Source organism: Parus major, chromosome 7 (assembly GCF_001522545.3).
Source record: "Parus major isolate Abel chromosome 7, Parus_major1.1, whole genome shotgun sequence".
NCBI lineage: Eukaryota > Metazoa > Chordata > Aves > Passeriformes > Paridae > Parus > Parus major.
Window position 1 is genome coordinate 27,504,079 of NC_031776.1, and position 27,086 is coordinate 27,531,164.

The window sequence follows — 27,086 nt, forward strand, 5'->3', positions numbered from 1 at the left end:
CCTGGTGGACACTGTGCAGAAGTGCGGCAGCACAGCGCCTGCTCACACAGAGCCTTTCGCACACTTGGTGCTCCTGGAAAGGGTTTTCCTCAGGTGTCCCAGCGGGTTGTATGAGGGTGATTTAGCACGCTTTGGGGTGTCGGTGCGTTCATGCAGGTGTTGTGAAGCAGGAGATTGCTTACCATTGAGAAGCCATGTGATGTTGGGCACAGGGACCCCTCCCACGCAGCACTGCAGCACAAAGTCTTGCCCTTCGCTCACAGTGCATCCTTTCAAGACACTGGAAAAGCATGGAGCAACCTCTTCAACTTTAGGCCCTTGGAAACCAAAATGAAAACAGTTCCTTTAACTGAGATTGATGAAATTAGCTTTACACTTAGAGCCTTTTTTGCAGTATGCTTAGATGACATGGCTGGGCTAAACACAGTGAAATGTTTTATTGGGTGATAGAAATCATTTTGAGCAGCAGACTGGTATAAAGAAGAGATTTTTCTCTCATCTCCAAGGCAGGCATTGCCAGGCCTCAAGTTCTGTTTTAGGCAGTGATTTTCTATGCCAGAATCCACCATTTGCAGGCGATCACTAGAAGTGTATGCAGCATATTAGCAGGGAGCTCAGCACAAAAGAAGAGGATGGACAATTCTCTCCTCTTGTCTGTCTTCTCCCAGTCTCTCTCCCAGTCTCTCTCCCAGTGAGAAATAGTGTGACTTAAGGATGCAGTTTATAGGTCTCTCATGAGACAAAAAGAAATTATCTTGGGTATCCTGGTTTAACTTCAGGCACAGCAAATGGAGAAAAATTGCATGAATATGAACATAGATCCAGAACAAAACTTAAAACCAGGTGAAAACATTAGAATTGACAACAGGATTTTCTAGACCCAGCAAAAATTGCAACCAGCCCAGTAATTTTAAGTAATTTTAAGTAATTTTAAGCTGCAAGCTTAAAATAATTTGTCACTGGGACATGTTCTTGAATTTAGAAATCGCAATTGTCATTCCTTCCCTTTTCTTCTTATTCACTTTACTGCACAGAATTGGCTTGTAATCCAAAAAATTTTCAAATTTGGGGTGTAGAAATGCTAAGCAACTTCATAAAAATCAAATGCAGTACAACAACAATAAAGCCACTGACAGTCTGTATTAAAGATAAACATTAATAGGAAACCTGAGTTGAAACTAGCCCTCCCTGCATATTGAGATGGTTTTAGCTATACAAACAACAAAAACCACAACATGTCAGAAGTGAAACTGATGCAGAAAGTGGCTTGCCAGCTATCACACACCACTTTATTCACAGAGGCAGGAATCAAAATTATCCAGCACTGAGAAGTCAAGTAACAATTATGTAGTAACAACCCTCTGACAACTTAAAAAAGCCCAGCCACAGTTTCCAAAGTGTAGATGGGCTCACAAGAACTTACTTCTGACAGTTAACAACCAGCTGGTGGAAGTCTGGCCTTTGGGGTTGACAGCTGTGCAGCTGTAAGATCCACTGTCCCTCAAGTAGGCTTTCTTTATCCACAGGCAATGAATTCCATCTTCCTCATATATTTGAACGTCTTCTCCAGCTTTAATAGGTCGACCTTCTTTGAACCATTCTACATCTGGTTTTGGCTTCCCTGAAACTAGACAATCAGACATTTAGATTTTTATAGATAGGTATTCATAATTAGAATTATTTAGTATCTATTAATTTAGTATTATTTACTTTCGTATGAATTAGGTACACTTTACACATACATAATTATATAAACCTTAATGGGCAATACACAAAACTGTTGTCAGAAAGTTTGATATTTCTGATCTTCTAAAAGTTCTTGGCCAGTCCATCACTTAAAATAACAAATATTTGGTAGTATGTAAAACCATATCTGAAAAAAGCTTCAGTCTAAAAGCTGTTCTTCTAAAAGTCACAGACAAAATGGATATGAAACTGCAACAGAGAAGGTTCTGTCCGAACACAAACCCTTCTTTACTCAGCACTGGCACAGGCTGCCCAGAGAGGTTGTGGAGTTTCCCCACCCTGGGGATGTTCAAAGGTCACCTTGGTACAGTCCTGGACCTGCCTGAGGGGAGGCTGCAAGAGCAGGAGGAAGGGCCAGTGAAAGCAACCCGGGGCCTCATCTGCAGAGAGGATTCTCAGGAGAGTTTCTCAGATTATGTACTGAAGTGTGTTAGGGACTGTGATTTCCCTGCACACACCTTGCCTTGCATGCCAGAGTTTGTGCTTAGGGTCCAAAGCCAAATGCAAAGGCATTCAGTGGCTTCAATAAAAACTAGATGAGCTCCTTGTTTCTCTATGATAGGGACTTTATTCCTCTACCAAACAGGGTCATGAATTAGTTAAAGCTTGCAAAGTGTGTGAGATACTCTGACAGAAAACTATTCATGTTTTTAATACCTGAAAAATAAATTGTTCAAAATGTGCCAGGATCTTTGGAAATTTTTCTCCACTCCAAATGCTCTGGACTTGTGATAGAAATTATATTCTGTACTCATGGGGCAAGACTCATCAAGAAATGAAATAAATTACTATGGTGTTGTGTGATTTCTCTTTTGCCTCTAGAGAAACAAATAAACAATTTCTCTCTCCTTTATGCAAACACTTTAAAGTGCAAATATTATTAAAAAAAAAAAAAAGGAGAAAAATGTTTCCAGGTTATTTTCTAAAATTGCAATTGAAAAAAAAGAGAAGTGTTCCAAATCTACTACCCAGATTCAGCAAAATGCAACTCTCATTACTCTTCTAAGAGGTTAAAACCCATTCAAATTCTGTGGAACAAACTCTAAACCTCCCTTTTAACTCTCACTTTATCATTTCAGCTGTTAGGAAGAACTCAGATCAGGCTGACCAAATATGAGACATAAAAATAGATGCCACTAGGGACATGCCATGACTGATTGTATTTTCTCCTCTGATATTTCTTTGGCTCAAGGGCAGTGTCACTAAATACAGCTCTGGAAAGTGTATCATCCATTTTCTCTCATGCACCCTCATATAAGAGGGCCTAAAATTACCTCCTAGAAGGAGCAGCATTGGTTACACCTGGGGAAACCCCAGATGACAGAGAAGGTTAACACTATGGCTTAGGATGGTTTGAAAATTTCTCTAAGTGTTGTGGAAACAGCATTGGATTCTGCATTTGTTTCCAGAAGGCTTTAGGAAGAGAACAACTTTCCAAGAAGCAGGAACTGATTTCCACTTCTACCCATAGAAAGTGAACCCATTTCTGACTAAACCTGGGGCCTCCAATAATTTTCATCCCTTTACCTTTGCTCTTGAATTTAATCTCCTGGCCTTCTGATGCTTCCAGGCTCTGTGGATGGGTCTCAAACTGAGGGGGAATTCCCAGGTGCTCCCTCTTCTCCTCCATTAGAGCCCCCCGGGCTCCAGACCTGTTTTCTGCTTCTCTAGTCCTGGGACTGACGTGCCCTGTCAGAGGTGGAGTTTGTTGAGCTGACATCAAGAGTTGCACACCCCTTTTCCTGTTTTCACCCTGTCTGATGGAAGGGGCCTGGGATTCTGCCTTTGGCTCTGGTTGCAGTTTGACAGATTGTAGTGTGATGGTGCTTGAAGTTTTCTGCAAGAGCTGAGGTCCCTTTTTTCCTTCATTATGTTCTCTGTTGGTTTCTTGGTGTTGTCCTTGTTTACTTTCTTTTGCTTCTCTGGTGATGTAAAAGGACTCTTTGTTTGCTGGCACCCTGTCTTTAGTTTCAACCATCACTTCTGTGCTGCTGGATTTCAGCTCTTTAGCAATCCCATTGCTGGTTGCCTGTTTGAATTCTGAATTTTCAACAGCTTTAACAGCAAGTGTGGTTGGCTTTGATGGCACACTGAAGGAAAATGAGAAGTTTGGAGATACATGACACTGTATAAAGACATTATTTTTAGCAGTAATGGTGTAATATATAAGCCCTTAGCAAAAAGGTTAAATTATTAGCCTTTAGATTTCTTCTAAAGAATCAGTTCAAGAACATAGGTCAAAGAGGTAAAGTGAAAAACTTCATAAAATTAGATCAGAGCTCAGACACAATTTCAACTCAGGAAATTCTGGATATAAGTCCACTGCATAAGTTCTAACATGTTTTGGGAGCCAGACATTAACCTTGCATGCACTGCTTTAGATGGGAAGCAATTACATGAGATCTGAATGGCCATGACATAACAATACTTGATGCTTTAATGAATTGAGGTCATGTACAATATAGCTCAAAATGTCAAATAGAATACTTCCATAAAGGGAAACAAAAATGTAAATTATTAAGTGATTTTACTTTTTCTAATTATGGTGTCTTGTAATTCAGGTAATTTCAAAACAGGACTGATAGGAAACTTGACCAAAGTCTAGGAGAGGAAGAAAGGGTGGTGGCACATAAAAAACTTCACCAGATGTAGCAATATCAGCTATGGATTTATAAGGAAGAGTTTTTCAGAATTATGATGGAGCTGCTGCTCAGCATTTTGAGGGCACAAGAGTAGCTGACTGACTTAAGTCTCCTTCACTGAAGGTGATTGCCTTCATCCCTAAGCTATTACCTGTAGAGCACTGTGTCTGTGTCTCACAGTTCCACAGAATTGCCCCACGGTAAAATTGGAACACACTTGAAATAAGGGCAGTAATTTCCAGCCCACCTCTGTTTCGCTACACTTGGTGCCATTAACTTCTTCTCTCAGGGAGACTTGGGATATTTACTGTGCTACTTTCTTCAGCCAGAGTTTGATGCACTGTTTGAGATTTGCAGTTACAAATGTAAGACTTTTCCACTTTACAAAACAACTTCTATTTTTTTTTGTGAATAAATGATGGAGGAAGCAGAACTACTCTGGAGAACAACATGCATGGGGAGTTCTGCCTCCAATGCTTCAGAGTTTCATTTACACTAAACTTACTTTCAAGTATGTTCCTAAAAATCACACAGATCTGAAAAACAGAATAGCACAGCATTTTCAATTCCACTTTGCAGTTAGGACAGTGTGAGCATGCCATTTAGAAATCTCATCCAGGGCATGTGAGGACAGATTAAACATCCCAATGACTATAAAGCATCTGTCCTTCATCGAAATGTCTTACACAGACAGTCTTGAACTTTTAATTCCTGCATTTTCCATTCATGAAAAAAAGTAATTTTATGAAATAATTTTGAAGTATTACAGTAATTGAATTTTAAAAATCTTGTAAAAGGCCTAAATATTAGTTTTCTTCTTTCTTGTTACTTTACCCCTACTTTTGTATGTGTTTTCAGACAACAGCAAAGACCACGGCCATGCCATGTTTAGTTTATGACAGGAAAGAACAACCAGCTCAAAACTGACAAGGTGCACTCACATTGTTAACTCCAAAAATGAAGTTGGACCCTCTGGTACAGTGTACAATTTCTACTCACATAGCTTGTTTATTTTTTTTAAATTTTACTTTCCTGAACCAGGAACTCTGTACTTCATAATGTTGTCACCAGTTCCCTGGTGGCATCACTTATTTCCTACAAGTCTACCAGGACTGCTGAATTAGGCAACAAGAGAGAATCTTATTCCAAGGAAATATTTTCTGACTTCCAAATACAGATTGACCCCCAAAAAATTTATCACTTTGTGAAAAAAGCACATGCAGTAAATGTCAAAGTCAGCTCACTCCAATTAAATAGTCAGAGAAAGTACTCCAGTAACAACATACCAAGGTGGCTGAGTGTATGTGTCCGTCTTATCTGGATCTGAAATATAAAAGAAGGAACAGTGTAAATTATACACACAATACTGTGCAGAATTCCAAAAATTTGAAAGATTTTAAGTAAAAAATCTACTTAAGAACCTTCACTCTTCAAGTTTTCAATGCATTGAAGTCGTGATTGTCTAACACCTGAAATTGATACGGACAACAGGAAGCTGCTCAGCTGAAACACAAAGAGGTCTCAGTCCCTTTTGAGACATTGCTGCATCATGTTCAGCACCTGCAGAACTAAAGGTTCAGGGACCCTCAAAAGCTCTGTGCTGGGGGAGAGAAGTATGGAAGTGATTACAGCTCGGAAGCAGCTTATCAAATCTTATGATAATTCTGCAGATTTTGCAGAGGTAGAGAAAGAAAAACCATCAATCAGTCTGACACCTGAGCATGCTCACAGTGAAACAACAGCTCTCCTCTGGCTGAAAAACAGAACCAAGTCAATAGGAATAAAGCCTCCCAAAACCTGGACCTACCTGTAAACATTTACCACCCCATTTGCTGTGTAGCAAGAATTATCATGATTAACATGAATAACACAAAAGCTAATGCATCACATTTCTGCACTTCACAACAGCACCAGGAAATCTGTGAACATGGCTGAGCTGTATTGATTTGCCAAGGTGCCTCATCAGCTGCACTGATCAAACTGAGCACATACTGACCCACAATCAGCCTCCTCATGTGTAACCCTCCATGAATTCTCAAAACCTTGACAGTGTTTGTTTCTCTTGGGGGCAGCATGAGATAATAAATAGTTGTGAGGAGAGAAATCCCATTCTAGGTCAAATACCAACCACATCTCTCCATTACCCCCTAATTAAGACTTCAGGATGCAATGTGTTTTCTTCTGGTCAGATCAAAGCTGCACCTATGCTGCTGTCAGCTGTGAGACTAGAAACCACAGTAGAAAGACATGTAATAATTAAATTGCAAGATAACAAATTTTTCAATCAACAAGCACTTCATAAAAATGGTTTCAGAGTCTCTGCCTCAGGGAAAAGACAAAATCATGTGATGGATGTGATGGATGATATCCTGATTTCCACTGTGTTTTGCAAGCAAAAATCCACACCTAAATGCTTGGACTTGCCATGCCATTCAGAGTGACTGAAAGAATCTATTTACACACAAACAAATGTTGAGGTGAGAGAGAGAAATAACAACCACATTGACCTCATTTCAATAAACCTGTCAAACAGTAACAAATACAGAAATTAAAAGTGAAAAGACTGGATAAATGCAGAAAAGGAAGCTTTGTAACTACTGGTTGCAGACAAGACAATACCATGTAACCCTGTTTATTAAAAGAATATTTCTTCTTCCCTCTTCACCTTCCACTCTGGGAAAAAAATATAGCTATTGGATGAAAATATTTGAGATTGCATGTCTTTGAAAGAACATGTAGTACTTCTGAGCCACTTGATTGTCTGCTAACATCTTGCAGCAACTCTGACAACCTTATTTAATTGATAATGAAAGAATTAGATATTTTATATTGTGGTTAGGTAAGTGGAATCATCCAGCTAATCAAGAGCATTGCACAAGAGTGCCCTTTTTACTGACCTGCACTAATCCAAGAAAGAATGGATTATTCAGAGATGTGGTCAGCATCTGAAGCAAACATATACCACAGCTGACTTTGTGACCCCAGTTCTGCATCATCTCTTGAGGCAGATGTAGCCATTACAGAACCGAAAGCTCACCACTTCAGGGACAGCAATTAGGGACCGAGTTTTCTGTTTAGATAAAAGGCTTATTGAAAGAAACAGCCCTTTCTGTACAACCTCCGTTGAACAGGCAAACTGTAGAAGCTTCTTCCACAATGGCTTCACTAGATTGGAGCTTACAGATAAAAAGTACAGCTTTAATTTCTAGAAACGTTAGCTGTGGTTTTGAGCATCCCAAATGTACATCCACTTGTTATTTATATTCTTGATACCTTACAGAATGACAGCACTGATATAAAACTAAAAGTTTTGCAACAAAAACTCACTGCTGGGTGCATGTGTAACCCACTGACCTCACGACTGCAGCTGTGGATTTAATTATTTAATTGGGTCCAGTGATGGCTTACCCACTGACTGATGAACTTCCTCTTTGCTTGCTGAAGGCTGTATGATTTTGAGGCTGATGCAAAGGGCTCCTAAAAAGCACCAAGCTGCAAAATCAGCTGTATATGATAATGCACGTATATATAGAACATTCTGCTTATGCAAAGACATTTGTTTCCTTAACAAGCAGTGAAATAGGAAGGGCTGGGAGTTGAGAAGACTGAATTTTAATCTTACTAAGATGTGTTCTTATCTCTCTCATAATTTAGAATCATCATCTTTCACTTTACTTTCCTAGTTCTAGAAATATAGATAAAATATTTCCCCCCATAACAGAGTTGGTATAAATGTGCATCTGGTGCTAGAACTCAACAAAAACAAAATTAATTATTGATTATAACGATAAGTTCCACGTTCCATTTGCTGAAAATCAAATCAATGTTCAAAACATAGAAGTCACAGTAAAAGCAAAAAAGTGTTTTTAAAGGAATCTGTTACAAAGCACTTAGATTGCATTTCTTTCCTTTTGTTTACAAATGTTTACAGCTGTAGCATGCTCCAAGCTATCACAGCATCATCTAATGAACAGAGAGAGAGAGAAGATAATGGGGAGAAGTGAATGTTTCTTGTTCCTATTGAGAACACAACCAGAGACATTTCAGCAGAATGTCTGTGGCTCACTTTTCTCTCTCCTGCAAACCCTTTGCTGTACCTTGAACGGTGAGCTCTGCAGACACTGATGCCTTCCCAGCGCTGTTCACCACAGTGCACGTGTAAATTCCTGAATCAGCAAGCTGAACGTTTTGGATCTCCAAGAACTGGATGCCTGTTCTTTCATACATGTTGAAACGCTCATTTTGCTGTAACTGAATATCACCCTGCAAACATCACAAGGCACCATGAGACAGCAGCTATTGTTAAGAGAAGGGGAGCAAGAATTTTTTAGTAAAACATTAGGTCAAAATACTTTCTCCTATCCTTTAGCCAAATTCCTCCTATGAATACTACTCATATGGTGTAAACAATAAATTGTGCCCAAAACTCTATAATTCACATCTTCAGGGGGCTTCCTTTTTCCTCTATTTTGTCACCTACTCATCTCAGTTTGGTTTTGGCCTTTCCCTGCTTATTATACCCAGATTCCTAGAAAAAATTCTTTTCATTGTATGCGGGCTCAAACCAGTGTTTTATGTTCCTGTTCATTCCAGGAAGTCAAATGCTTTTAAGCAAAAGCTTCCAATATGGAGACACTAGGACTTAAGACTTCAATGCACATTTCATCCTTTCAGGTTACAAAATTTCAAAAGAGAAGGAAAACAGAAACCTTTGGGGAAGTCATACCTTAAACCAAGTTACTTGAGGCTGAGGTCGTCCTGTTATTTTACATGAGAATTTGCCTGTTTGGCCTTCACGCACGACAACTCTGTTGGGTTTGGTAGCAAACTTGGGTGGACTTTCTCCCCAGATGCTTGGCCTCTGCTCCACCGATGGAACAGCAAGTCTTCCACTGCAAAGGCAAGTGACATTCTGGTTTTACAGAGAAGCTGGAAGCTGTTGTGGTTAGAGCACATGTCAGGAAGCATTTTAGACCTGTGGTCTCTCAAAAAGGGTATATCATTTATGGCAACCCAGGCTGTAGTTGCATGATATTTTTCTTGGCCGTGGAAGAAATGGAAATGCTGGTGATGACTGCTCTTGACTCCTCATGCAACTGAACCATGTTATGCTATGCACCCTCATCTGGCATACACAGCACAGATCTTGGGGACCATTTCTGTTGTTCATAAGCAGAGCTGGGCAAACCTAAAGATAGGAAACACTGTATGCATTTAGTTTTCCCCATTTTCTTTTTTGTAGCTGCCTCCTAAGGGTTTATTTGCACATTCTTGTTTACCGTTCACAGGTTTTTATCATGTCATTTGTTTCATTCTTGAGTGCAATTGACACAGTAATTTCTGATTTATGAGTCAGCACCTTGGTTTTGCAACATTTCTGACATGTCCTGGTAAATATTTTTGGTCTGGGGAAAACTTTTATTTGTAAGCTCATTTGCTACCATGTTTTCAAAGCAAACATGAAGAGGACACAAAACTGAAGTACACCTGTGCCAGGTGAATCACTGTTAAGTGTAAATGCCCAGCTCTACTTACATGGCTGGCACAGCTGGGAAATGACACATGGGATGAAACTAAAGTGGCATCAGTGACTGCAGTCCAAAACTGTAAACAGTTACACAACCATAAAACATAAAACATCAAGTGCATTATAGCATGAAAATAAACCAAAAAGGTGCAACTTTAGGTCTGTTAATGTCAAAGGGAACACACTCACTCTTTGCTCTGAAGCCTTGGTACAACAAAGACACATTAGTAGATGGCAGATGGTGATTTCTTTTTTTTTTTTTTTTAACATTTAATTTCAAGCAAACGGAACCATTTTCAAGGCCTTCTATTCCAGATGGGCTTTTACCACATGCAAGTAAGATGTGTCAATACCTCACCATTTCTACCAGGTGTCAGATACTAACAGAGACCGCATCCCTTTAGTCCAAGGTGCTGCCAAGACAAGGTGGTTGCCATATGGGCAGCTCGAGGTTTCTAAGTAAGAGATGATACCATAATGAAAGGATTTACAAGGACAAGAGGACCAGAAAAAGTATTGAGAGAAGTGTGATTGTAGCATGCTAAAATGAAAATCGCTTTATCATATAATTAAATATCTGATAGCTTTTAATGTCATCTCCCTCGTACTACCACTAAAGAAGAATATAAATGTGTTCTAAAGAAATGTTTTAGTAACCATCTTTAGCTGGTAAGTCTGTACTTATATATCTATACATATCTAGCTGGCCTGCAGCTTTACAGCTGGATCCTAGACATAAACAAATTGAAATGTATTATTTCATTTCTTTTCCCCTCTCCTAACATGGAATTATTAATACTGAATAGGAGGAAAACACAGGAGCATGGAAAGTGAAGACAATAACTCTAACTCTGTGCAATGCAATGGATTAGGATGGTGATTTGTAAAGTCTGAGTATACAACAAAACTTAATAGAAACCTGAACTGTCCTTTCTTGTTTTGATTATTTATCCTGTGTGTATGTCCACAGAATTTATCATGTAAAAGCCTTCCTGATTACTCTGTTTTACTTACCATTTTCACTGCTGTAATCTGTTAATTTTAAAATTAAAAAATATATAAACAATGTCCTTATCAATGATGAAATTAAAACCTCCACTTTTAACTATCTGTATTCTAATCACTGACATAATCAGAACATGTCTTGCCTACATCCAGAGAGACTCAGTGACAGAGATACAAGTCAGAGAAAATTCTACTTAAATTCAAACTATTTATAAAGAAATTAATTCAGCTGTTGGAAGAATTAAGCCTGAGGCTTTCAAAACAGTGACATTCATGCAATAGTAAATGCCTACCGAAGTGCAGAAAGTACAAGCTGGCTTTTGTGTGCCAGCTTACATCACCCCATCAACCTGTTCTTGGTAAGTTACTCCAAACCAGAACAATTATTTCTTCTGGACTACAGTTTACACACTGTGTTACTTAGAAATACTTAAATTCTATGTGCAAGAATGCTGATTTCAGTTGTTTTTATTTCTCACTGATGACTCTTAAAGTAGTATTTGCTCTCTGGCTTTAAAAAAGAGACTGTCAGCTCATGGAAGTTGTGGGGAAGGATTCTTGAATATCAGAAAGCAGAGAAAAGGGTGCAAAATTACAGCAGAGGAGGGTGCAATATTTAGGTATCAGCAGGATGATCTGTTTTCAGCCCCATTAATTCCATCAATATTGTGGAGCAGTAGGTGTGCATCTTCCTGACTGCCTCAACCATTCTGCTCAGCCAGCTGCTCTCACAGTAGCTACTCTGCTTGGGGTAAATGGAGACTTTTACAAAGAGTAATTTTATTTGTTTTCCTACCAAAATATATTCAAGTGTCTGTTAAACAATATCCAAGCCAGTAGACTGCTTACCCAGAGGTTTTGGCACTGGATGGCAGGCTGTATTTCATCAAGGAGTTTCCTGTAAGCATAGGACAGAAAGACAGGAAGTCGAAAGTTTCGTCAAGCCCATTGGGAATTACAGATAATAAAGACTATGTAAAATATGCGTTTCTCCAGATTAGAAACACAAAGGAGGAATGCAACACCTGCAGTATAAGGTTATGTCATCTGTAGTTCAAAGTTAGCCTCTCCAATTTCAAAACCAAGCTTTGGCAGAGTTGCTGTCGAACCCCCGGCCTCAGCTCTGAAGATTATTCACGAAAAAAATACTTTTTTGAATGGAACACTGTCTAATTTCTACAGTGCAGCCGTACTTCAAATTAAGCCATCAGGAGGTTTTCAGACGGTGAGAGAGGTGTTTCCTTGGCGGGGTTGTCAGCCCTGTGGCAGCCCAAAGAAGCTGCCCATGGCACAGGAGCCGGCCGTGCGCAGCAGGAGATGCTGCGGGAGCCCAGCGCCACCTGCTGCACCGAGCCGAGCGGCTCCCGGAGCCTCAGCATCCAACCCACAGCTCCGGGGCTCCGGAGAAACACCTCTGCGAGAGCCCCGCCAGAGCCCGCATCACTGCCTGACAGGACAGACATGCAGGTGGAAAGAACAGATTATGTTTCAGTCACTCATGTGTCAAGCAGCAGGCAGCCCCACGTGGTTATCTTTGAGGAGAACAGTGAAAAAAAATAAATCTGTGCTTTGCTATCTTGATGGATAAAGGGATTTTAGAACAAAGACCATAAAATTCTTAGAGTCTGAGAAATTCAGTCATTGGGTGGTGCCCCGAAGTTGTTTTGAGCTGCAGCAAAAACCAGGTCAGAAAAACTGACAGAAAAACGGCTTTAAAAAAAATCCTCCACCTCCATGTAAATTGTCATTCATAAAGTTATTCCAACTTAAAGAAAGGGGAAAAATAAATACTTCACATAATTTTTACAACAGAAGGCAGTAGCGATCATGTCAGATCTATGCATGAGTACTCAGAGTATATTACGAGTTTTTGACTCTGAATAAACCCAAATATTGATAGTTTCAGAACAGCTGCAGATCTTTTTCTTTTCATCAAGAATTCAATACAAAGTTGTGACCTGAGATGTTTTGATATTCAATAGATCTCTGATATGACCAAACTGCAAGAGGACAAGCAGTACAATTTATTTCAATCCTTCACTGGCTTTTTGTCACTAAATTTTAAAGTTGGCAGTTTGCAACTATCTAATATGCAGATGTGCTCTTAAAAATTCCTGGGTTTGATCCTGGCTGTTTCCTGTGTGACATTAAGCATGCAATTACAACCAGGCATGCAGCTTAGCTGTTTCTGTCCTGAGTGGTGACTTCCATGAAAATTACAAAGTTCAGAACAAAGTCTTTAAACCAAGGGCTTTTTTTACCTGCACATCATCACCCACACCTGAAACAGAACTCACACTTTATCTACTTGTAGACATGTAGCTCCCTGCACAATGTCTTAACCCGTGAAATGCAGTCAATGAACCTTACCCCTGCATCAATGAAAAGGCATGTGTGTACTGTTGTGATTTTAACCAGACTGTTTAGCACACCTTGTTCCTTAAACTATAATCACCAAAACAACAGTGTAAGAATGTTCTGACCTTCCACTGTCAGTTCCACGGTCACTTGACGAATCCCACCATCATTTGCAGCCTCGCAGGTGTATTTGCCAGCATCTCCTTCCTGCACACCTTTGATGAGCAAGCTGAACACGCCCCGGATGCTGCGGTCCACGACATAATGGTCTCCCTCTGGGACAGGATGCCCATTTCTGTACCATGTGATCTGTGGCTCAGGGTAGCCTCTGACCTGGAAAGATGTGAGAGAGAGTGGAGAAAGAAGGTAAACTTAACAGATGATGATATCAGGAAGAAATGTTGGTCATCTAGCAAGGCAGTGGAAAATTCATGACACATATTTTTTAATGCGTCTGTTAAAGACATATTCTTTGCAAGCCAAACAGCAGAAGATAATGAAATGAAAAACAACTCTTGGATAAGCCAAACTTAAAATCATAAGACTAGTCAGGCAGATAGATACTCATGAAGAAAAGTTTTCCATTAGAATGGTTTCTCTGCAAAAATACGGTGAGAGTGCCAATGAAAAATCCTGACACCTGGGTTTCTACTGCTCAGAAACTCAAAAAAAAGGGCAGTAATGTTATTACACCTCTGAGTATGCAAGAGTGCAAGGCTATCAGACCAAATACTTCTAGCATGGTTGCCAGGGATTTGGCTTATAATGTAAATCTGTACGCAGCCGTCTAGTTTTCAAATGTGCTAAGACATAGTAGCTCCTGACAATACGCAGGCAAAAAATGCAGACACATACCAAATTCTGTCTTGATCTTTAAAAGTAGAAGATAAGGAGCTGAAATTTGAGAAAGCATCATTAAGGGCTATTGTCATGTTATGGGGGGAGAGGACTATAAGCACCTACACATAGTCACAAAAATGTACAGCTCAACTTAAAGAGACTTCTGGTCTACCCAAAAGAAAAAAAATCAGCAAAATGAACCAGTCCTGCTCTTATTAAATAACAACCATACTGGTATATCTCTGCCTGCTATGGCATTAGTGAAGCCTTCAGATTTACAGGCAGATCCTCATCTGGTGTAGTGACAACTGAGTTATTGATCTGCAATTGAGCTCTTGAAACTTGATGAGGATCTGTGACTTTCTTTTGCAAAAAAATGGGAAAAGCAGACATACACCAGTTTCCACCAAATAAAAAGCTGCTCAGGCAAAGGTTTTTCCTCTGCTTTGTGAGAAATGCCATCCTCTTTGAGAGTCACTTTAGAATGTGTTAATTGTTAGCACGCTTGCCAAGTCATCATAACAACCTCAGACTGCAGTACTCGTTTCCTATCCCCCCTCTGACATGTCAGCTCTCCATCTCCTGACTCTTTGATCCTTTCCCTACAAGTCATGAAGTAACAGAGTGAATCAAGATGAGATGGAATGAGTAATAGTCGTGGCTGTGTTTGCTCACTGGGAAAGAGGCAATATTGCCTTCTGAACTACATATCAAAATTTGGCAACTGAGCAGGAAGTCCCTTCAACCTCCAGGTGAGCAAAGTATTAATGATCTGCCTTGAAGTGAAGAAGGCTTGGTTGTGGCTTGGGCAAATTCCTCCTTTCAATTTCCAGGTCTCATTTCAGCTCCTTTCTCTGATTTCACAGCACCTACTTTGCAAATTAGAATATTTAGCCAACCAACCTTGCCCATTCTTAGGCTCTCTTCTTTAAAAACCTTTCATTTTTAATTCAGCCCTCTCCTCACTCCAGATGGGTTTCTCATCTGCTGCAGCTTAATTTACAGCTGTCATATTTTTTTTTTCTTTCCTTTAAATCTTGGGATATCAATTCAGACAAATTAATTTTGCCAGTGATGTGGTGACCTCTTCTCCCTGGCACTACTTACTCAGTATTATGGACATTAACGCTTGCCAAGAACTGAATATGCTGAATAACTGGAGAAACTTTCCACTTCTGTTATGATTTCTCAAATTCTTTTTGAATCTGTCTAACTAAGAAAAAGCCATGTTCCATGAAGTACAAATAGTGGGATCCTGCACAATGGGGAGCTGATTTCTGTTTAAAAATGTCACAGTATTTTTCTAAAGCTTCGTGGCCATGTCTTTTCCCAGGGCTTTCTGATAAACAGCAGCTCCTTCTCATCCCAGGCCCCTCACCCTACTCCAGCATGTTGATTTAGTGCTTACTCAGAGTGCAGGCTCCAAGGAATATCTTTCTCAGCATGTTTCATTTTCAGAAAAGGGGAGTTGTGAGGCAGAAATATGAGATTGTTACAATAATCTAACCACAGGTAGCTGATAATGTGCTCACTGTCACAGAAAGTGACTTGCACCAAATAACTGTTTCTCACTATTAATTTGTCAATGGCCTTTTCATTTGAGATTAAGAAATCAACAGAGAGATTAAGTGATTTACCCAAAGCCAGAGAGTATATTAGAATGGAGTTACTAGTTCTCATTTTTGCTTCACTGGATATTAAGATTTACTTAAAATATTTTAGGCAAAATCGTTTTCACACTGATGCATCAAGTATCTACAGTACAGTAAAATGGAAGAGTAGCACTTCAATTGATGTGAAGACAGAAGCACCTTTTCAGTGGTTCTGTCTTCACATCCCAGCCTCTCAATCAGCATTAGTCCAGCCACATCTGTTTACAGCTGCTGAGATTCTGGGCTAAAAATGAAAGTCATCAATTACATGTCACCTAATATATTTATTGTTTTCTTCTGGTGATTTCATTGAATTGTTCAACCCAGTCCCAAGCATTAACTTTCCATCACTTGTAACAGGGAACAATTGAGCTTAAAACAATGGAAAATACCCATCTTCCTTTTTAATTTTGTTTTACAATATTCTTAAGTCCCTCTTTGACCACACAAGGCCATTTTCAGTTGACCCTTCAAGGTCTGGGAAACCATCATGTATGTACTTCCAGTACCACATGGCTAAGGCTACATCAAGTATTTTTCCATTTCTTTGTGTCTTTATTTTATACTTGTTCTGTCTGTATTATTGTCTTCATCCACATCTCTACACTGAGTAAATGCCACATCAAAAATTACAGAAACAGACAATCAGCATTCCATTTCCTTTCAAAAGGTTGAGTCATCCCCAAACTATGAATTTTTTTTCCCCTTTAATTTTTTGACAAAAATGAAATAATGGGAAAGCAGAAGTTTACAGAATTGCTCTATTGCAAGGATTTATTTCAGGTTTGGGTTTGGAATGTGTTTCAAACTGAGCCAGCCCTCTCTGATATACATGGTCTTGCCATAAAAGTGTCAGGGACCCTTAAACAAATCACTGGTTACCAGATTTTGATCCTCATGGATCAATTCCAGAACTGCAGCAGGTTTTATATTCCTCCAAACCTTTCCAGAGCTCACTAAAAACATCTGCCTTGAATAAATCCACAGCAAAGAGAAATTTATCTGCTTATTTAATGCCCAGCAGCAGCATGCTATAACCCTTATTTACAGCTTGGCCTGTGGGAGTATTGCCAGTCCCAGTGAAGCTGCAGCTTCTCTTTACCTGCTCTACAACAATAACGAGTGCAAAACTGACAGCAAGCAGCAAACACGAGTTTTGAGGGTTTTTTCTGGATCCTTCAATTGCTTAGAGCCTTCCTGGAAAAGTCTGGCAAGGCAAAACAGTGCATCAACAGCAAGAGGAAAGAGCTGAGAGAGAACCTGTGGTGTGTGAAACTCCAGAGTTCAGGTTGTTCTGTGTCTGGGTCTGAGCAAATGCTATCGGAAAGGGATGGTGCTTGGTTCCCAAAGAAAAGGAAAAAACACAACAAATCCATGGAAGCTGTACACTAAAGGACAGTATTATTTCAGACAGAAAATGTGCCCCTACAAAGTATTCCCCACTGTCACAAACTGAAAGGCAGTCAGTGACGACCAACACCAAATAAATGCAGCAAATAAATCCTTTATCTTGTTAAAAACACAGGAAATATTTTCTAAAACTTGGTCTCTATTTATGCTCCATATAAAAGCTATTTATATACCAATTTCAAAAAAAATGTATGTTTTCCTACTTAAACACAGCTGCAGTAGCAGTTTGAGGCAATGGGATGCACCCTTTTGGCTTATGCTTTTAACTTCAAATTTATATCCTGCTTTATAATAACTGCTGCTGGCTCCAATGAGATCAACAATGAACACAAACCCACAGCACCCAGAAAGAAGCAGCCATAAGTTACAATAAACCAAAGTGTAAGTGTGAAACATCAATGGGGTATGTACTGTTATAGAGGTGTTCAGTGCTTGAGGTTAAGGAATAGATAAATGTCCTATTTTGCTGTTTAAGGTCCCCCAAGCAATGAGATCAGGAAGAAGGCAGCTATCAAAAGGATTTATTGGCCTGCAAAATCTCCCTGGATTACATCATATATAGACAGGCACATCAAAAGTCATACTAAGACTGGCAATGCTACAACTGTTAAGAAGTTGCTATTCAAAATAACTCCCCTCATAGAGATGATTTCATATACTGAAATACTAATTCATTAATGACTAAAATTCCTCTCAAGAGGAATCCTTCTCCCATGAAATCAGAATTTTAAAACATCCAGATTCTGTCAGCACACAGCATTCATTTGTGCTGCTATTTCTGTAGACTATCTTTTCCTTAATTGCCCGAAGTCCAGAATTTAAGACCTATGTGTATATAGTTCTCAGTCACTGAATCAAAGAATCAGGTTTTTTTGGGTGGCTCAATACATCTACAGGAAATTGATTTTCAATATACATTTGAAAGACAGAAATGTTATTTATTCACAAGCATGTAGTTTACTTAGCACATTCAGTTAGACTGTAGTGTCTGGAAGCAATAAAACAACAAAAACAAAGTTTGGATGACCTGGGTATCACAAGTCATAAATGAAGAATGGCAGTAATAGGAAATGTTAACGTTTTCTAATGCATATGGGTACCTGCAACACAGAAGAGAATATGCTATTTCCCACATCCATAGTGGATTGGGCAAACAGTAAACTTTCAAGAGAAATTGGCCAGCGGGTTGGTAGATGATGTCTGTCAGCAGTCACCTCCTTTAAAGGAACAGCAGGTGTTTTACTTATTTGGCTGCCTGCCTATCTTAACATTGAGGAATACCAGAAATAGAGGAAAGCTTGAGAAGGCTTTGTAACCTATTCTCTGTTACATGCCCATCTTCAGGCAGAAACCAGTAATTTCTGGGATCTACATCTCAGAAAAAGCCATAGAGATCAGAAGCTGCAAAGGAATAAAAGGAGGATAGCCTCAGCCAGAGTTGTCAGATGTTACCACTGAGCTCCCAAACGTGTTTTTGGCAGATCCTTAGAAGGATCTCATAAGACAGAGATCACTAAGATCTCATAAGAAGACATCAAGGGAGATGTGGAGAACTACTCAGACTGTCTGATAAATTTTGACCTTTATTCTGCTGCCTGCAAACCTGGCAGAGCAAATACTCATTTCTAGTGGGGAGTAAACTGCTTGCATTTTTTGTGAAATTTAGAGTAATAAGCCATCAGATTGTATCAAGAAAGTAGCAGAAGAAATGTCATTAAATAGCATTACATATTTGGCAAGGGTAATTATAATCAAAGAAGTAAACATACAGGAAAAAATGCTGTATAACACTTGAAATGTGGTAGAGACTGGATAGTGCCTCTTCTTCCACTGTCTAGGTATCAGCAAAATAGAATATTATTTCTTTTATTACAAAGTACATATTAGATGGGTTCATCTGAAAGTCATACAGTTGAAGGCTCTAACGCAGCCCCAAGAGATTAAATCCAAACAGTAGCAGCTGTTCTGTGGATGTGGCTCATCCAAGGTCCCACATGTAAAGAGTTTCCCATAGGCATCAGAGGGCCAGAACCCTCTATTTTACTTGAATCAAGAGCCAATGGGTTTTGGCCCTGGACCTTGATCAAAAGACTTGTGAAGGGAACTTAGCAGAAGATGCTACACCTTAACATGAACTCTGTCCATGTAGACAGAGCTGTGTTCCTCTCAAACTAGAGAAAAAAGCTGCTTCTTGTTTTAATATTTCATACTGCTGTAAACTCCTCATTTCAGTCTTAGGAAAGAAGTATTGTAAAACTGTTGAGAATACAACATTAATGTTGTAACTACAACCCACCTAATAGGTGCTACTTTTTGATTTAGATTTAATTTTTACTGTTAGTGCAGGTCGGTGCCATGGTTCTGGCTAGTGCAGCTCTTTTTAAGTCTTGTAACAAAGCTTCTGTTAGGCTCAAGCTGCAGTTTGCTTTAACAAACGAACAGCAGATGTTCTTGATAAAGGAAAGTGGACATGATACATTGTTAAGCTCCTTCTGAGACTTTAAACACACATAAACCATATCTCAAGAATAGTTTATCCCTTTTAAAAGGTTGCTTCTAAAACAGAGAACTTGCTTGGCAAGGTTAAACATGAAAATGTTAAATATTTGGAGACTCAGCTATGACATTGCAAACAAAATGAAAAACCTACCTCTTCTGCAGAACAGCCTAGAATCCACAGTTGTGTCATTAAAGCAAAAATGGAATACAGAGTAGGAGCAAACATGCTCACTTCAAAGCATTATCTGCTGTACATACAAGAAAAACCAATGGTCTATCTGTAAACCTAGGATGTGTTTTATTTTCCTACTTTGCACTCACCAGTGCCAAATGGAATTTGATACTTGTGAGTCCAAGTACCAAACACAAGATCCTTCTGCAGATGGCACCCCAAAAACTTTAGTTTTGACTCTTGAAAAGTAGTTCTGCATAGTCTGTTTATTCAGTATCACATTATTCAGCCCCTTTTTGCAGATTGCAAAGGTGCTGAACACTACACATACTACCACAGGTCTTTAGGGGAATCAGTTTCTATGATGCTCAGCAGGGAAGAATTTATGACCTATCCATGGAAGACATGGTCTGCTAACTGAAAAGCAGACAGCAGCTGCACATAATTTCTTCTTCAATCTTCTACATTTAATTTTTTTTTTTTTTAATTCAGTGCTAAAAGTTCCCAGAGGTGCACAGAGTATTGGCATTGTGCTCAGTCACCAGAGTATAACTGTTTGAAAAAAAGCATTGCTATGCCAGGGACCATAACCTTAACAAGTCCATTTGGCTTATATTTTTTTTCTGAAGGACTCAAGTGGAATTTCAGAGTAGCACTAGGTGACTAGGTGTCACTTGAGCTTATCCAAGTTCAAACATCAGCCCAAATATACACAGCTCTTAAGAGAATGTTAAAACCCTATTTATGTCCTGGAATTAATCACATATTCAGGAGCTTTTCGTAAATCAGACTTTATTTAATTTAAAGAACAAGTTTAGCTGTATTGCTTTTAACTAACATTGTTACAGGAGTCTTCATGCAACAACAAAGTAACCTGAAACTAAACCTAAGCTGACTTTCAGTCAGCTGAAATGCAGAACTCTGCCATGATGGATTCCACCCTTTCTGTACAGAGGATATGAAGGAGCACACTGCATGGTGGAACACGTCTGTGGAGCTGGGATGGCGATCAACAACTGAATGGGGGCTGCAAACCTCTGCTACACTAATGGGGGCATCTTCTCACAGCTGTTGCTGTCTCAGTCTAGCAGAGCTTTTCTGATGCAGCTTTCATAAATCATTCTACCAGCAGCAACATCTGCCTTTTTACTCTCCCCACACTGTAGCCAGCTGACCTGTAGCTAGGTCATTAGGTCTTTAGGCATGTGAGAAGACTGTTATGCAAACCACCCATAGAGTTCACCTGGACCTTTTGTTCTGTAAGTACAAGTTTTCTGAACTTAATATAGGATTAAAGGTAGACTGAACTTCTGTCCATCTTTAACTTTATTTTAATATTTTTATTTAATATTGTATTAATATTATACTTGTAAAAATCATTGTCTAATTTTTCCCATTTGTAAAAAGCCTTTCTCTAGGCTGCCAATTTAAAAGCAGATGCCATAAACCTTGGATAAAGTCTAGGTGAAAGCTTCGGCTATTTCCTCCAATGCCATCCCGATGCTCTCCTGGCATACAAAGGTGACATGGTCTCCATAAAGTGGTAAAATTCTGGCATTTTGTCGAAGTAGGAGTGTGCAGGAAACTGAATTATGTAGAAACTGAAGATAATTCCAGTCCAAAATAGGTAGCGGTAGCTGTCACTTGGGAAAGTGTAACTTTCAGTTCATAGCTGAGGATGTGAGCCATGGAGACACTCAGACTTTGCCAAACTCACACTTAAAGGAACTTAGCTTTCAATATTTAGCACTATTAGATGGAATAATCTGATCACATTTCCTCCTTGCCAACAAATTTGCTATTGGAGGAATCCATGCAAAGTCTAAAATGCAATACAGGGGGGCCATGATGAACAATGACTGAATGTGTTTGTATAAAGATACCAAAGAGCACAGTATTGAGTGAACAGTGAAGAGGATCCAGACAGAATCAGTCAAATAAAAACCACACAAAATACTGCTACAGATAAGACAAGTAAAGCCACCATCACAGGAAAATGTAAGCAACAAGATAAGAAACTACTCTGTCCAGCTCTCGATAATTTCATTATTGCCATACAATATGGGCCAAAAAGATTACAAAGGCAAGGGTAAGTACAAGAGCTCTCAACACAACAGCGAAGATAAACTTTGCAGCCCGCTCTTACAGTGAAACTCTCATCAATTTTAATGAAAGTTTTCCCTGGTTCTAAGTCTCTCCTTAGAGAAGAAAAGAAAAGGCAAACTGCAAAGACTAAGATTTCTTCCCAATTGTCCAACTTTTTAAAAGTGTTAGATTTTATGAGGTGCTGAATAGCTTAAAATGCTGAAACACTGCAAAGAAATAGCTGACCTATGGGCATTGTAAAAGGTCATTTAGGATTATGCAGTACAAATGTAAGGGAGTCCAAAGGTAAAGAACTGTGAAATGTAAATAAAGCTCTTGCTAATTTTTCCACATAGCCCAGAAAGTCCCTAAAATTTACTCTCTTTCTCTATCCTTCTCCAAGTTCCCATCTTTGGTGATTCTGAGTCAAGATGTCTGTCAAATATTACTAGATGAAGCAGCTGCTTTATATCAGTAACAGTGAGTTTAGGAGCATGTCAGAAGTTTCCTGATAGGACTGATAGTTCATTTCAGAGTAGCAGCAATCTCTGCTACAGAAAACAAAATTTTGAGAAACCAGAGTTTTGAAAAGCTGTCAGAAGAAAAGTGGTTCATTCATTTCCAGTTCAGCACAACAGTCTGATTTATGGTGTTTGCCACTATTTTTGTTCATAAATTTTATGTGGCAGCACTAGAAGAAAGACTGAAACATAAAACAGTTTAACACAATAAAAATAAACAGTTGGAAATTTTTTCCCCTCTTCTCATCACAAAAAAGCTGAGCTTTTAAAACTTGAAGATTTTTACTTTCAGTTGTGAATCCCTCATTCATCTTTCATCCAGTAATAATTCAGTAAGGTGAATAATGATTGTTTATACAATGTAGAAGCAGGAAAAAGCTCCCTGAACAAGTACAGGATGAAATGAACACCAACATTTTGCTATATCATTGGCAAAATGTGTGTGTGTCCCCACTTAGAAGGAGAACTGTAAACACTTAGCTGTTTTATCTCACAGAACTGATCACAGAATCCAGATGCTTTAAGCCACAGCCTGAGAATGGGATATCATCAGGTCAAAAGACTCTGCTGATACCACAGGAAAGCAGCACAATCAAACAGCATCAATTATTTTCATAACAACAATCCCTTCATACCTGGGGTTGGAATTTGCAGTCACTTTTTAAAGATGACAATTCACTCTGTGTCTTTCCTTCCACCAGAGAATGTTCATCATTTATTGCAATAAAACTTGCAAAAAAATGATTACTCCATTGCATATTATTTCTGGAAGACTGAGTAATTTTTTTTTAAATTAATTTTTAAGTATTGATGTAAAGTTTCTGTCTTAATAGGGCAAGAATTTATTTCTATTTATTTGTATGTCACTGGATACTAGTGGCTCTATATTCCTGTAGGAGCTATGCCACTGACCAAATGAGCCTCATGCTTTTCTAGATCAGGGATGCTGTTCTTAGCATGCTATCAACAAATAAGGAATTACTACAAATTTACATGAGTGCATGACCTATTATGGAAAATTATTGAGAAAAAATTGCTTTCTTTCTGTGGCCAAAACACACAGCTACTGGAAAATATGTTTGGAACTATGAAATGCATAATTAAGGGCAGCAATCTAATTCTGAAATGCAATGTGGTAACAAATACCGTGTGCTTTGAATGAACATGCCCATACTTTATCAGTTTCCAAGCAGACAAGATTTATTTCCTGCAGTTTAGGAGTCTGGCCATGGCCAGAGAAAATGCTGAAACTGGATTTTGTTGCTGGGTTGCCTGCACAGTTAATGACTGTCTGCTGATAGTGATGAAGACTGCTGGACAAGGCTGTGCTCTGGAGAGGCTATAAAAATTCTCCTCAGTTATGTGCACTGCTTTGTTAGTGCTTCTTGGTAGGGCTGAGAAAGCACTGGGCATGAAGTGTCATTTGTTACAAACTTCACTAAAAAGTGATGTGCCTATGAATAGATATAAAATACAATGTTGGATTGTGAAGATATGAACACATTAGACAGCCTAAACTGGCATTTCCCATTGCACCATTTATTCTACCATCTGCAACTTACAGCTATGCCTTAAATAATTAGGATTTCTGTACAAAATCCCACAGAAAAACATCAGCTGCTCATTGGCAACTGTCAGTCAGTCTTTTACCCTGTAATCATCTGTGAAATTGATAAGCTTTCCTAACTTTACACACAGACCTTTTAATAACATTGTAGCAGATATAACTCATGGGAAGGCACAAATTGCTGTGTTTAAAATAAAAATAAAAAACAAGGGCTGAGCAACAACAGTTTAAAAGAAAAAAACTCTCAAAGAACTAGCTGAAATAGTATAAATTGCTGTGAACATAAATTTCTAGTTCAACAGCTCAGGATAAATATTTATAGACATGCTGAGTTCAAGAGAAAGTTTGTGGGCTCACCTCTTCTTTCTAATGCTTTCTCTCCAAACTAAAATTGCTGTGATCTTGGTAAGAGAAACACATGTGCATTCAGAAGTAGCTGTTTAGGTTGTGGAAAAAGTGCTTACTCTGCATATGCTTTCAATGGAGCTCCACTTAACTGCAGTTGGTTTATTCCTCCTGAGAGGTCTGAAGAAATCCAACATCGTGTTTTCCATTAGACCTATGGGTGTGCAATGGTCTCCCAAGCAGACAAACCTCCTGTTCATTTGCATATCCCAATAAACCAGCTTTGAGTCAAGGCTCTGAAGACCCAGTTCTGGCATTGTGAAAGTGATGCTCTGAATCCAACAGGAAGGACTTGGACAGCTGTGATATTTCCACCCACTGTACATCTTAATTTTCTCTTCAGAAGTTATTTTTTCTCCCAAACAGACAGGTTCACATCTAGGAGACTAGATGGGAATTGAAACTCTGGAAGACAGACATTCAGCTCTGAATCCAGGCATGTATCTCTGTATTTGTGCCATCTTCCATAAGACAATAAATCTCACTATGCCTTGGTACCCCCCAAAAAATGTCAAGGGGGTAACAAACTGTTGTTTTAGCTAGAAAGGCCACCAGAGAAGGATCCATCTCTACTTTGGCCTTTGTATGTGTTAAATACTGCAGACAAATACTAGGACTCCAGCTGAATGAGGCTGTTTAAGTGGTACCATGAAGTGAGCACAAATCAATACCATTTGCAATAGTTCTTTTAATCTGGACTTCCAAGATTTTATCATAATTTTTCTTCCAGTGCTTTGGCTTTTAGCATAACTTTGTTTTGAAATATTTATATTTGCCTCCCTGCAGAGACAAACTGCTGAGTTATTCTTTTATAAAGGAACACCAGAATTTATATAGACAAAAATAATAAAGCTTAAGTATATTGAACTCTTGTTCCAGAGAGTTCACAGAACACAAAAATTCTTTATTCACTGTTTGTCAGTATGGGAGTGTGATATAAATGAGTTAGATTTCATACTGCCATGTGTGTGCAGGTGTTTTTACAAACCTTTTACAAAACAGATGCAATATATCTACTGCATTAATATTCCAAGCTTTTCAAAAACAATTTAAATAATACAAGCACCATAAATAGAGGCTTGCTTGTGTATTATAGGACATACTGAAGGAATGGCAAACTCTCAAGCCACACTGTTATGATTTGACTCTACAATGCAGCTGGAGGAAAATTTCCATTCTCATTCAACGTGAGCTGAGAGAGCACAGAACTGGATGAAGTAAGCTCAATATGCCACTGCCAACAGGCAAATAACCATGAGCAGAATTATTTCATTTGTCAGTCTTTGCCTCTCCCTTTTCTTTGGCCTCCATGTGCAGACTGTTGTCATCTTGAAGTGAAAAGTTGCACTTGGAATGCAGTAGGACTTTTAATTAGTGTTTTAGTAAGCTCAGCTGTTGTATTTGTAATAAGTAGTATATTCCATAGAGTAACATTTACCATAATATTTATAAAAAGATTCCAAAAAGCAGGGAAGACTCAGAAAAAGATAAAATTACTTATTTTCCTATTTTGCCTCATTCTTCACATGAATTACAAAGGTCTTCATCTAAGCAATAAAAAAAAAATAAATGCAAAGCTGGCTTTGAATTTGTCCCTGTTTTAGCCACAGCATTTTCAGAAGACAAAGACTGCTTTGTTCTGTCTGGCTACAAGTTTACAGCAATGCACTGACTTACAAAGAATAAAGCTATCTTCACCATCAGAAAGCCTAGAATTAAAATTTTTTAAAAGAAAAAATTCCAGGTCTGCACTCTGTCTATTCCTAAAACTCCTCTGAAAAATAAAGGTGTAAGAGCTTAGATCACCTCTAGAATCTCACTGCAACATATTCTTAATGTGGGATGGCTAGCCTAGAGACCAGGTTACTAACTTGTGAGGGAAACATTATTTATTTCCTAACCAATAGCCTGCTTGTTAGGTTAGGTTAAAGTCAACATATGTAGGCAGGTAATTCAAAGTCCTTAAACTGGACTAGTCAGCCCAGGGACAACCAGTCAGTGGAATGCTCTGATTTTCTGGCTGCAGCCAGGGTAGAGCTTTGATGTGTAACCTGCGGCAGCAACAGGAGCAGCAGTGTCTCCCTCAACAAGCACTAGCCCAGCACTTCAACACTGCTCCTACTCCAAAGCTTATTTCCCCAACATCTGAGAAGAACACAGAGATATGTATTCACATAGGATGCTGAATTATGAGCTGGGATGACTTTTGGCTTAAGGATCATGATGAAGGCAAGTTTGTCCCCAGACACTAAAGAATGAACTCTGAAAGCTTAAGTAGAAAAATGGATGCTGTTTCAGGCCCCTGCTGGAGATCTCTAGTGACAAGATAATGTCTTACAGGCTGAACATTAAAACTGAACTGGAAACCTACAGAGGAACAATCTGGCCTTGCCTGCTTTTGCTCCTGACTGTATCCTCGTTTGGGATCCTGACTGTGGATCACAGTTTGCTGTGTCTGGGTGCACCAGAGGACCCTGTCCATGATCAGAGCACATGGCAGTGCCTGCAGGGAGCAGAGCCTCAAGGACCGTGGCCAGTGCAGGGCTGTGGCCAGCTGGTGATGGCACAGCCCTTGTGTGGCTCCCCTCGGCTCCTGGCTCACACTCCTTTGGGGAGCAGCCAGCCCTTGCTGCTCCCTGTCAGACAGACGGGTTTCT

General features: G+C 39.1%; 1 protein-coding gene across 3 annotated transcripts in view; it reads right to left on the reverse strand.

The window, feature by feature from the left end:
- The window catches only part of MYLK (myosin light chain kinase), a 194,260-nt gene that overhangs the window by 104,161 nt on the left and 63,013 nt on the right, over nucleotides 1–27,086 (reverse strand). For all 3 annotated transcript variants that reach the window (XM_015634874.3, XM_015634872.3, XM_015634873.1), the window contains 8 exons: nucleotides 13,404–13,611; nucleotides 11,770–11,818; nucleotides 9,115–9,280; nucleotides 8,486–8,651; nucleotides 5,675–5,711; nucleotides 3,274–3,836; nucleotides 1,424–1,627; nucleotides 183–317 (listed from right to left, as the gene is read on the reverse strand). In XM_015634874.3, coding sequence (XP_015490360.1) covers nucleotides 183–317; nucleotides 1,424–1,627; nucleotides 3,274–3,836; nucleotides 5,675–5,711; nucleotides 8,486–8,651; nucleotides 9,115–9,280; nucleotides 11,770–11,818; nucleotides 13,404–13,611 — 1,528 coding nt within the window. The remainder of the gene's footprint in view (nucleotides 1–182; nucleotides 318–1,423; nucleotides 1,628–3,273; nucleotides 3,837–5,674; nucleotides 5,712–8,485; nucleotides 8,652–9,114; nucleotides 9,281–11,769; nucleotides 11,819–13,403; nucleotides 13,612–27,086) is intronic.